A 13,425-nucleotide genomic window follows, 5' to 3' on the forward strand; every position below is an offset into this window, starting at 1 on the left:
AAGTCGTTGCAACAACTTTATTATAATAATGCACAACATGTTATATGTTCTAAAATGTAAAGTTTCTATCTAAAAATGGCCTGAGCCAATTAGTTAATATATTCTATCACTATGCAATTAACATAAGGTATTATGTTTTAATCCAACCTTAAACTAAATGTATATTCCAAAACCCTTACAATTATTACAGTATTTAATATAAATCAGGTTCTTTTTACATATTTAAAATTGTATTTGCGAATTCTTTATTACAAACTAAAGGTCTATTGTAAAATTTCGCAAATGTCTTAGAATTTTGTGTCCAACCTGCCGCCAATCTGATAGTGTCAAAACTGACCCCTTTCCTAGCTGCCGCAGATGTTGCGGCATGGCGTGTGCTGTGTGCTTTAAACTGACTTATATCCAGGCCACTCTGTTGTAGAACAAATTTGATCCATCTACCAATGGTTTGTGGAGTGGCCTTATGAAAAGGTTTCTTATGAGTCAACAATAAGGCTCTGCATGATCCTCTTAATTCTTTTGTCTTTTCCAAATACACTTTAAGAGTTCTTGCTACACAAATATTTGGATCCTTTCCAAAAAATGGCAAGACAAGCAAAGGTTGAGTTTTATTAATAGCTGTTGTTTTAGTTCTATCAGAGATTTTAATTTCAATTTTACCGTCCTGCTCTATTATATTATCAATGTCAATAAGACTTAATGTTTGTATTCTTTGCCCAGTTGCAAGAGCCAGTAAGGTGACTAATTTTTTTGTAAGAATTTCAAGTGAAATGGTATTATTTTCAAGAGTTCGCAGATACTTCAGAGCTATGCCTGGATCCCAGGTATTTTCATACCGCGGTAAAGGTCGTCTTAAGGAGAAAATACCTTTAAAAAATCTCTTTATTCTATAATCCTGTGCTAGCTCTGGACCTGCTATCTGAGCGATCGCCGATCTGTATGAATTTAGTGACCCATAAGCTGCCCCCTTTTTAAAGTGAAAGGTCAAAAACTCTAAGACATTTGGCACAGTAACTTTATATGGATTAGTGTTAGCTTTAGAACAGAATTCCCACCATAATCTAAGTCCTAAATTATATTGTTTTAACGTGGAAGATGTTATTGAACATAAACATACATCTAAGGAGTCTTTGGGCACGTCTCCCTTTAATAGAGCTTTCCTGATAATCTCCCTGCCACCAGGGAAAGGTCTTTCCACAGAGGGTGAGGCGTTCTATTAAAAGAAAGTAAAAATCTGTTAGGTTTAAAAATTAAAGGCTCACTTATTAGTAAGGACTGAAAAATTGGAAACCATGGTTGGGAGTTCCAAAGGGGAACAACCACTATTCCTACTGCTTTGTCTTCTATAATTTTTTGAAGTACCCTCAATACCAAGGAAAAGGGGGGAAATGCGTAGAAATCAAAAGAGCTCCAATCTACTGTAAAAGCATCAATATTTGATGCTTCTGGATCTTGTCTCCATGAAATAAAAATAGAACATTTTTTATTTAATCTGCTAGCAAAAAGATCAATCTTAGGTTTGCCAAATATATCTATTATTTTTTTAAATGAGTCTTTTGACAAACTCCACTCCGTCTCTTTGTGAACCTGGCGAGACGCTTTGTCGGCCTCTCGGTTATCTTTAGAATTTATATAAGTAGCAAATAAATAATTATTTCTTTGTTCACACCACGTCCAGATCTGCCTTGTGATAGAATTTAATTTTTCGAACCGGACACTGCCCATTCTATTAATACAAGAAATCGCTGTAGTATTATCTATGCGACACAAAATATTACAATCTGATAGTTCTGATGTAAAACTTTTTATGCCAAAAAGTAATGCGAGAAGCTCTAAATAATTTATGTGGTGTTCCTTTTCACTTTCAGACCAAAAACCATATGTATGGTTTCCCCTGCAGTATGCTCCCCAGCCTGTCTTAGATGCATCCGTAAATAATTCTAACTGGTAATTTTTAATTGTAATGTGATTAATTGCATTTGGAATTTTATTGAAAAACCAATTCAAATCAACTAATAATGATTCTGATACTTTCATACTTTTGTTGTAATTTCCACCTGATTGTCTCAATGCTAAATATTTATGACGTTCAAATAATTTTGTATGTACAAAACCAAATTTTATAGCCGGGCAAGCAGAAACAAGAGTTCCCAAAAATTTTGCAAATTTTCTAATTTTACACTCCGGTAGTTGCAAAAAATATTGAAGCATTTTTAGAATTTTCAATTTTTTGCTGTTAGGTAATGTCACTGTCAAATTATTGGAGTCAAAGGTAAAACCTAAATATGTACACACATTTGTAGGAGTAATGTTGCTTTTAGTCTGATTAATTAAAAAGCCTAAATATGTTAGTATTTCTATGGTTAATTTTACATTATGTTCACACTCTTTATATGATTTACCTAGAATCAGAAAATCATCCAAATATACTGTTAAAAGAACTCCCTTTTCTCTTAGAATTCCTACAATAGGTTTTAATATCTTTGTAAATATTCTAGGTGCACAACTTAAACCAAAAGGCAAACAGTTGTATTCGTATAAAGTGCCCTTAAATATAAATCTTAAATATTTACGATGAGATTTTTGTACTGGTATTAAATGGTAAGCATCTTTTAAATCAATTTTTGACATGAAACAACCTTGAGATATAAGTCTGACCACTACTTTATTATCTTCTATCTTAAAATGTACATTTTCAACAAATTTATTAAATTTTTTAAGATTCAAAATAAGACGGTATGATCCATCTGATTTTGGAATAGTAAAAACCTTGGAAATATACTGATCATCAGTATGATCAACAATAGATATTGCACTACTAAGCATTAATTTATTTATAATGTTTGTAATAATTTTTACTTCTTTAGTTGACCGTTTATCTTCAGAAGCTACAACTGTTTGTTTTGGTTTCTTTACAAGTGGGATAGCCATACCTCTTATGTATGTTAATACCTTTTTGTGCACCGAAAGTTGTTGCCATCTTTGATAAAAAAATTTTAAACGACCACATATTTCACTAACCTCAAGTTCTGTCCCTTGGTTTAGTAATGACGTCTCTTGTCGTTCTGGTAACTCTCTCTTCTCCTTTGTGGTTGTCGAATCTTTTTCTGATTGGGGTGTGGAGGAGCTCGGTTCATCTGTCCACTTTTCCTGGCTCCATATTTGAGGGAAAATGGACTCCTGTAGTTTCCCTGAATTCTTGATGTAGATGGTTGTACATTGCTTCTTGACACCTGTTTCTTTTTTGCTTTTAATTGTTGCCCTGATTTCTCCAACTCTTTCGCCGTCTTTACCTTATTGTCAAGATCATTACCAAAAAGAGATTCAGTGATTGGTGTATTCTTTAGTACCTCCGCTATTTCTTTATTTAAATTAATGGCTATTAGTTCTCTTCGTGATATTGACTCTGAATAATGAATGTTTGCCAATAAGCGGCTGGCATCGCTAAGTAGCTTAATATACTCTTTATTTCCTCCCTCCTTTTCACCAAGCATGTTTGTTAAAGCTATTCCTATAGCTGCCATACTAGCACCAATTTGTTGCTGAAGCAGTACCAAACGAGCATCTCTGCGAAGTGTAGAGTCACTTACTGCTATTTTTACTTCCGGATTTATATTTGGAGGAGCCACAAGCTTGCAATTTTCAGGAGGCAGATATTTGCTTGTAAGGTCTTTGCGGATATCTTCCTCTAGTCCAGAAGTTAAAATATGAGCCCATCGAGCGGCAATATCTGTTTGTATGGGGCTTGAAAATGATATTTTTACTTTATTGTCATCACCCAAAATTGATAAAATGTCTTCTTGTAATCCAGAAGGCACACTACCTTCTGTCTGATCTGAAAACCAAATATTTATTTCAAACCATATGCTTAAGTTTGTCACTACAAACAGTAAGGTATTATTATTTAATAATTGTTATCACAAACAATATTCATTATCAGGATAAGTTTTTTTTTTTTTTTTTTTTTTTTTTTTTTTTGACGGTATTTTTAATAATTGTTATCACAAACAATATTCATTATCGAATATCTGTCATCACAAACAAATATTTTTCCTGAATAATTTTTTCAGACGGTATTTTTAATAATTGTTATCATAAACAATATTCATTATCGCATATTTGTCATCACAAACAAATATTTTTCCTGCATCAGTATTTTTAATAATTGTTATCACAAACAATATTCATTATCGCATATTTGTCATCACAAACAAATATTTTTCCTTGGATAATTTCCAAAGAGAGAAAAGAAAAAAAAATGAAAAGATTTAGGTATTAAATATTCCAATATTGTTAATATTCGTCATCACAGACAAATATTAATTGTAAATATTTCGTTCAGATGTCAACACAAATATTCGTCATCACAGACAAAGTTTAATGGTGAATTTTTTTATTTATTTTCACATGCGATAATATTTATTACCACCTACCTTTATGTGCTTGCATATTTTTATCCTGATTCTCGTCTGGGACACAATCTGAACCAACACTTGAAACACTTTCATCATTTACATTATCTGAAATTTCTGCTTGGGTATCACTTTCCCAGCTATCGGTGCTATTTTGATATGATAAATGACGCTGTGAACGATTTTCAATTAAATCCAATCTTTTTTCGAGGCTCCTTAAAATTTTATATATCCCTCTGTTTGAGCGATCTGTTGATCGACTTCTTTTCCGTTTTCCCACCTGTTTAGACATTGTTTTCACGTAATTCGTTGCCGAATTAATTTTACGCGCTGCGTGAACGATGCACAATAAACGAAGACTGAAGAATATTGTCGGGCCTCGAGACGATGTAGATGTGAAGAGGCCAGATTGTTTATGCTTTGAAGTGTGAATGATTAGCCATAGACGGGGGTACTACAGTTTATTTATTTATGAGATGAGGCCGAATATAATCACAATTGTTTGATGTGTTATATTAAATGTGGCACTCTCTTTCTTGAGTTTTTTGCCTCCTACATACGGTAGTTCTTGATCAATATTTTGTTGATTTTCTATGTTTTGTTGAAATTCTAAGTTTTCTAAAATTATTCTAAGTTGGTTGTCTTCGGAATTTGGTTTCGTTATAGTGTGGCTTATGATTTCAGATTGCTCTTGGATAAGTACACTATCTCCGAAAAATATTTCCATATCTTCAATACTTTCTTGGGTGAAATACGATACAGGCAAGTTACACTTTTCAAAACACCTCTCTTTATTTTGATATGACTCACACTCTTCACCATCAAACAGCACAGTAACAAGGGAATCATCTGCACTAAAACTGCATAATTCAGCAGCTTCCCCTTTTGTCAATCTTAAAAATATTTTTACAATCAACTAGAAATCTAGAAATTTTTTTTTACAATCAACTAGAAATCTAACTCCGCCTGCATTGCCCACTAGGTGGATCGAGTAGCTTGGTGGGTGATGTTGCCGGTTCCAAGCCCGGATAAAGGAGGAGGGTTGTAGGGTTAGGTTAGCAGCCTGCCATATATGAAAATAAAAAAAAGCTCAAAGAACCGGTGACGAGCCTCGGACTAGGATAGAAAATATTGTAACGACAAAGGCGAGAAAAAGGACGACGAACTGGAAAACATAAAATATAATGAGAGTGGCGACGTGGAACATAAAAAGCCTAAATAACCGAGATCAGGAAAATATAAAAAGAGTTGAGGAAAGGTAAAGGACAGACGCGGCTTGGAGAATATTTACTAATATATAGTGGGGTTCCGAAACAAGAAAGAGCAAAGGAAGGTGTAGCAATAATGATCAAAACAAAATATAAAGATTAAATTAAAAAGTGACAGTACATATCTCAGAGAATACTTTTAGTAAAAATTAGGGCGAACAGCAAAATTATTAATATAATAGGGATATATGCACCAGAAGACTGCAAACCTGACAGCGATAAAGAAGAATTCTATGATGAGCTACAAACATTAGTGGAAAGAGAAGTGAAGCAAAATGTATTACTTATATGTATTATTGGAAGATTTCAATGCCAGAATAGGAGACGAAGTAATACCAGGAATAAAACAAAGGTTTAATGAAAGAGTTATCAATGAAAACGGAAAGAGAATGGTGGAATTCTGCACATCAAACGAACTAAGGATAATCAACCTTTTTTATGATCATAAAATTAAACACAAATACACGTTTGAAAATACAAGAGGACATAGATCAATGATAGATTATGTGGTCACAAACAGAAATATTCACCATAAACAGATAGTGGATGTGAGAAGTTTGACGTCACCCAATGTGGGAAGCGATCACTATTTGGTACTTGGTAAAATTAAATTCAATGAAATATGGAAAGAGAAGCTTAAACAAACCAATTCAGAGGAAATAATAAAAATAGAAAATTTAAGAGATGACTCCATAAAATCATTATATCAAAAAAGAATAGAACAGAAAATACAAATGGAAAATATCGAAAATGAAAGCAATGTAGAGACTAGCTGGAGAAAACTTAAGAAAAATATTCTGGATGCTGCTCAAGAAGCACTTGGAACGAAAATAATAAACAAAAAGTGGTCAACGAAAACACCATGGTTTACACTAGAGGTTTAACAAAAATGTCACCAAAAAAAGAAAGCTTTCCTAAAATATACGTCAGAAAAAACGAATGAATCATATGAAGAATATAAAAGAATAAGAACTGAAACTCGTCAAATGGTAAGAAAAACAAAAACAGATTATTGGGAGAGATTCACAAAAGGACTAGAGATGGATTCCTATGGACAAGAGAAACAAGTATGGCGCTTCATAAGACAACAAAGAAGCGAAATGAAAGAACTAGTTAAAATAGAACACATACAAGAGGATACATGGGTGGCCTTTCTGACAGAAATGTTTAAAAAACAAAACAAAGAACCTTTACCAGAAACGCTAAATATAATAACTGAGGAAAAGACCGAAATCTCCCAAAACGATGTGAAAGAAGGAATAAACAAATTGAAAAACATAAAGTCACCAGGAGAAGATCAAATACCAAATAAACTTTTAAAATATGGAGGTGATCACCTTGTACACCAACTGCAACTTCTTATTAATAAAATAATCACCACGAACAGAATACCAGATGAATGGATGAGAGCCATCATGGTGATTTTCTTCAAACAAGGAGATAAGAAAGACCCCAATAATTATCGAGCAATAAATCTATTAAATAGAACACTCAAATTGACAACAAAAATAATAGCTACAAAAATAAATAAACGAATATATCTGCAAGAGGAACAGCAAGGATTTCGGACAGGGATGTCTCAACAACACAATCTGGAGAAACAAATACCTCACAACGGAAACGAAATCTAGGATATATAAATCAACAATAAGACCGATAATGACGTACACAGTGGAAATAAGAGCTGATACGGCAAAAACACAAAGACTACTGGAAACAACAGAAATGAAAGTCTAACGAAAAATAACAAAGCAAACTCTAAAAGACAGAGTAAGAAGTCAGGAAATACGAGCGAGATGTGGTAGAGGAAATAATCTTGGGCTCAAGACTCCAGAACAGATCAGAGGTAATGTAAGTCGAAAAAACCTCACCAGCTACAGGGGGTCATGTAAGATGCCCCCATTTTCAGTTTTTTAATAATCAATAAGTTAAGTCTATTGCATTTACCTTGATAAAAACCATGAGGATTATATTTTAATACGGATGTCCTTCGAAAGTTTTTTTTAAGTGGCCAAACAATGTTTTTTTAACAACTTTTTATTTAACTGATGATGGAATGATTTAATTCCGAAAAGATCTTCTTAAAATAAAAATTTAAGCTTGTAATAAGCAATTTTTTTATACCTTAATACACACATATTATTTGAAGTTAAATACAAAGGGTACTTAGTTCATAACTCATGTGAGTTTTGTGACCATCCACAAAAAGAATGATGGGAAACTGTATTTCGTTTTTTGCAAAGATGGGGATGGAGTATATTTGAAATATAGTCTACAAATAATTCAGATTTGATGCAGTCATTGTCGGTTGCTCCTATTTCCTACGCATCAGGAACATTTTTACCAACAGCAGCAGAAAGCCTTTTATAGGGATAAATGATCATCGGAGGAGTTACTGAGCCAGAGAAGATAAACATCACAGTAATATTAAACTTTGCTTTTTCTTGATCCATTAGGTAAACATTTTTAGCATCGCCAGGAGCAACAACTTTATCCCCCTTAGGACAAAAGAGGAAACAAGTTTCGTCTTTGTTGAACACTCTTTTTGGATCTTGCAGTATATCAAAATAATTTTTCTCCTTTAAATAATTTTCGATGTTGAAAAACCAGTTTTTATGTCCTCAGAAACCCTGCTTGCTTTAGTTACCGATTCTGGAGTTTTAGGATCAAGTTTGGATGAAGCTTAAAGAAGGCTTCATACCAGTATCTTCCAGGTTGGTTGTCCTTGAATCGAGTCTCACGTGGATCGGCGTCCAAGAAAGTTTTCACTGAAGACTGAATATCGTCCCTCCTTCTGGGGATACTCTTCCTGTGGCAGTCAGTAATCCACTTCTCCAACATATCTTTCTCATGTTTTGTTAAGTACGTTGCAGGCCCGTGGCCAATTTTTTTGAATTTGTCACTCAGTCTATGTTAAAGGGTTTGTCTGGGAATTCCATATTTCCTTGCTGCCAGTTTCTTAGGCATTTCTGATATGTAGTATCTCTTTTGACTTTTGGCACTGTAAACAATCTGAAAAAAAAAACAGTGGAATATTAACTTTACAAAAAAAAATAATTATTTTTTAATATCTATATATAATCATCTCAAAAGTTTAATAATAATTAATAATGGAAAAGTCAATTATTATTGCTGATGCCGATAACTACAGCTTACCAGTAATTCCGGAGTTTAAGTGATTGGCATAAGTGCCAATAATTGCTTGCGACAGTTCCCCAAGACCTAGTAACCGGCACTCTTTTATTTTTAATCACCGCTTAAAAAATACGCAAAAATAACCGCAAAATGTTAGTAAAATAGTACTCTTAAAAGTAAAATTACTGAATACTGCACTTATAATGGACAGCGGCTAATAAAGGCAAATCACAAACCTACTGCATTCTTAAGAAACTTACCTTGTACGATGGTGTATACAATCGCAAGCCAACGTCTGCAGCGATATGCAAATACAAAACCAATACCTACATTACCCACAAACAAGAATGCGCCATCTATCAAATAGGGTACTGGTCAGTATTAACGGATTCCTCTATTTTCTTATAAAACAGCAAACATTTTTGTAGTGCCAATAACTGGGCCTGTGCCGACCACGAGAGCACTTACCCTATAACCTAAATATCGAGATCTGCAGCTAGATGAAACAATTCCTCGACTGTTCGACCTGTCCATTGTCTAATGTTACGCAGTCAGCACAGTTGCTTTCTTCCGACCCAGCGTTTTCCTTCAATTTTGCCCTCACTTATTAACCGGAGTAAGCGATATTTAGGTTCTCTCATTATATGGCAGAAGTATTGAACCTTTCTTATTTTGATGATGTTAATCAATTCTCGCTCTTTGTGCATGGTCTCCAGCACTCGTTTGTTAGATATGTGTGTTGACCACGTGATTCTGAGCATGCGATGGTAACACCACAACTCAAACCCTTCTAATTTATTAAGATTTTTTATTTTTGTTTTAGGTTACAAAGCGGACCAGACGTAGCACTTCAATACTCATAGACGTGTGATCAAGGACAGACTTGTACTGCACAATACAGAACGCCAGTTAATAAAGCTTTTTCGTGTAATTTCTATTCCTTTAATCCTGCAGTCAATCCCAGATGTCAGTCAACTACCCAGATATCTAAAGTGTTCCACTCTTTCTACGATTTTGTTATCTAATTTTAGTATTGAGCCTTTGATAATAATTTTTACAACCACCATCCATTTTGTTTTGATTGCGTTGTTTTTAAATGAAATGTAAGACATATTAAATATTGTACCATCTAAAGGGTTCTTACCCAGGTATTTAGTGCCGTAATTCATGTGCACCGAGTAAGTATTTACCCATGGTTCAAGGAACTTCATAGAGCTATATATATATATATATATATATATATATATATATATATATATATATATATATATATATATATATATATATATATATATATATATATATATATAGGTATATATATATATATATATATATATATATATATATATATTATATAAAACCAAGATTGGCTTACTTTAGCCAACTTAGGCAAGAGAGGCCATGGACGCAGACGTATATCTTGGCTGGCCAATCTCAGGGGATGGATTGGTCTAACGTTAACTGACCTAGTTTGACTTGGTATAAATAGAATAAGATGGGTTAATGTGGTGGTCAACATTAAAAGAAGATCGGCACCTTTAAAAGAAGAAAACTTAAGTAATACTTAAATACTAAATCATAACTAAAGCAAAACTTAAGAACAGTATGAATGTAAAAGCGAGAAATAAAGCAAAGAATAGAAAGGACTGAAAACTGATCCTGGAACAGGCCAAAGTCAAAAATGCGATATAGTGTTAACACATATTAAAAAGGATTTCTTCCACCTTTGCCTGCCAAAATTCAATCGACCTTCTTAGGTTCTTACTGGAATCTGGCAATACGGCAATTAAAAAAAAACGAGCTGGCTCTAAAAACATTCCTTCCTTTCTTATCCACATGCCAGGTAAATGAGTATTAAGATGATTCTGAATTAATATTAGCTAGTTTATCAGTTTGACGTTTAGTAGGTATGACCCTTGCTTGACAGCATATTTACGAACAAACTGAAGATGTGTCAATGAAATGTCCTTTGATCGCGATTATTTCCAACTTTTTCATGTAACAACACAAAAACCTAGAATTAAAAAATAAAAACGCATTTTGTTGGATTCCTTATATAGTTGACACTGTGTGATCTGAAATCATGGGAAGGAGAAATTTACAAATTTCGTAATTTTGATAAATTCCCTAAACTCTAAGATACAGTTCACCATAAAAAATATGTTATTTGTTATATTAACAAAAATAACGTATCGTTTGTCGTATTAAAATGTAAACTAAATTTCTCAAAAAAGACAGTAAAGAACGCTAGAATGAACTCTATATTTGACAAGTGCGCAAGTTTCCACGATTACTTAGAAAATCGATAAAGTGAGTATTCTCATTAGATATTATCTGCATGTAAATGTTTTAAAGTAATAACAAACAAATAACATCCGCAAAGTAATCAATCGAAAACGTTATAGGAAAAATTACGAGGGGTGTCGTTTTAACAGTCGGCAGTACGCTGTGCAAGGTGTTTCCAAGTCCGGGCATAGCCCGTAGTGTATGGGCTCTCCCGCAGACGGCCTCCTGCAATATGGTGGCCGATACAGATCACCCAACTACTGTTACAGCAAATCACGAAAAAGATGGGTCCGAAGCGGATATAAATGAGTATTCCTTGAGAAGTATATTTGATCTAGTCAAATCAGGGTACGTAGTTTCATATCAAAGATTTCCGGCTTTGTGTAAAAACTAATGCCAAATATTACAGGTTTTATTGTTATCTGTTCATTAAATGTATGAAATCAGCAAAAAAGACCCTGTTCGTAACTTTAATCCGGTAGTCAAATTTTTTTAGTTATTATAGCCTTATATAAAGAAAAATTGTACGTTTTCTGCAGAGATTTCAACGTCTTTTTTTAATTAATAACAATTTATTGTAAAAAATACCTTATTGTCGATTTTTTGCTTACCATTAAAAATATTTGTAGTGCAAAACTTTATCTTTTAAAACGTAAAAAAAACTTTACAATAGCGATTGCAAAAATTTGTAAAATTAATTTTTTACTTCGAAAACTGCAAAATAAGTTTAACTGTTGTAAAAATCAACCTAAATATTTTTGTTATTTCGCCCAAAGTTTTGAATTGTGGTCCTTAATAAACCCTTAAAATTTAAATCTATTTATCGATTAGTTTAAAACATATTCTATTTGTTTATCACATAGACCTTTTTGCAATAACATTAGACCTTTTACATTAGTAAAAGGCTAAAAATGAATAATTTTCATAACCAAATATAGTTTTGCAAAATTACTGCTTTTTTAACGTATAAACAATTAGAATAACTTTTAAGCTATTACTCGTAGACAAAATATGTTTCTATATTTAAAAAGCTGACAGTTTTACATGAATTTACATTATTTTAGCACAAAATGTTACAAACTAAAAACAAAGTTATTTTAGAACGATCATGTAAAAAGTAGGGATAAGATTAAACTTAAAAGCGTTGTCTGTGTCTGTTAAAAATGAGGCTGAAATCTGAAATGAAGATTCGTTCTAAACGTTTAAGTCTTCAAAAATAGAGAGTTATTTAAACCATGACAGTCGTCTTTATTACAGGATCCTTTAATAAAGGACAAAATACTTCATGTCTAAAAGAGAGATATTGCCAACATGTTAAAGAAATCTTTTATTTTTTCTATACAAACAAACAAAAATATATTGTGTATAATATGAAAATAACCTATAAATGCCTATAAGATTTGTTAATTATATACCTAATCTCAGATTAAAACTTTATAAATAACATCATCGAAAAAAATAAAACGTAAAAAAATAGAGTTGTTAAATATGAATGTTATCGGTATAACAAGAATCATGAAGATTTACTAATTAAAAATAATAATACTAAAAACAATATTCATTAAATAAAACAAAATATCATACAACAAATTTGATCAAATATCCATATAAATATAAATGAGGGTAAATATCTTTCTCTCTTCTACATTGAGTTAGAATCTATGGAGAAGCTATGATATTAACGTGTGTATTAAAAACGGCGTCAGTAGGTGTGGCTAACGATCATACCAATATGACTAGTTATTCAGAAAATTTAATCATAATCTAAAAAAGTGCAATACATTTTTAATAAAATATGATTTATTTATCCCACAGTGAACATTAAAAACACGATATATTATACATAAAGATAAATTAATACAGTCAAATAACAAGTTGTATCTGAAAGAGATAATAATATAAATATTTTAAAGGGTAAAATGGATATACTGTATGAAATAAAGAAATACGAAAGATTTTTTATGAATACTATTAATTTATTCTTTAAAGTACGGGCCATAACTTTGTTTACATATTTGTATACTAACCTGTGGAACGTTATTCCTGAAGATTTTTTATTAACATTGCTTCTGCTACTGCAACTATGTTGAGAACAAGAAACCATGATTATGCACTATCATAATATAATATTACAGTTTTTATAAAAGTATTATAAAACTAAAAATATTCCAAAAACAACAAACGTAAACAATCATACACGATCTGTCAAAACTATCATAACAATATGACTGAAGTGAGGTCTATTTTAGTCACGTGATGCCCTCTCCATAGATTCTAACTCGATGCTCTTCTACTAGTAATTTGACAGGTTACGTCAAAAAGAG

General features: G+C 32.3%; 2 protein-coding genes across 3 annotated transcripts in view; one reads left to right on the plus strand and one right to left on the minus strand.

The window, feature by feature from the left end:
- Window positions 1-214: 214 nt before the first annotated feature.
- On the minus strand, window positions 215-2,931 carry LOC140438731 (uncharacterized). Its single transcript, XM_072528377.1, has 2 exons — window positions 2,374-2,931; window positions 215-1,213 (listed from the first exon to the last, which is right to left on the minus strand). Exons 1-2 carry the CDS (start codon window positions 2,929-2,931, stop codon window positions 215-217), a joined length of 1,557 nt encoding a protein of 518 aa, XP_072384478.1.
- An 8,194-nt stretch (window positions 2,932-11,125) lies between these two features.
- Patsas (palmitoyltransferase Patsas) overlaps window positions 11,126-13,425 on the plus strand; it is a 113,599-nt gene continuing 111,299 nt past the window's right edge. For both annotated transcript variants that reach the window (XM_072529810.1, XM_072529809.1), the window contains exon 1: window positions 11,126-11,449. In XM_072529810.1, coding sequence (XP_072385911.1) covers window positions 11,334-11,449 — 116 coding nt within the window. In that variant the 5' untranslated portion in view covers window positions 11,126-11,333. The remainder of the gene's footprint in view (window positions 11,450-13,425) is intronic.

This window comes from Diabrotica undecimpunctata, chromosome 4, assembly GCF_040954645.1.
Source record: "Diabrotica undecimpunctata isolate CICGRU chromosome 4, icDiaUnde3, whole genome shotgun sequence".
In the NCBI taxonomy this organism is placed as follows: Eukaryota; Metazoa; Arthropoda; class Insecta; order Coleoptera; family Chrysomelidae; genus Diabrotica; species Diabrotica undecimpunctata.

Coding starts and splice junctions, on each gene's coding strand:
- LOC140438731 (XM_072528377.1), bottom strand. CDS start 2,931: ATGGCTATCCCACTTGTAAAGAAACCAAAACAAACAGTTGTAGCTTCT. Junction 1,214..2,373: donor ATAAAGAGTGTGAACATAAT/GTAAAATTAACC, acceptor TTCTTTTAATAG/AACGCCTCACCCTCTGTGGA.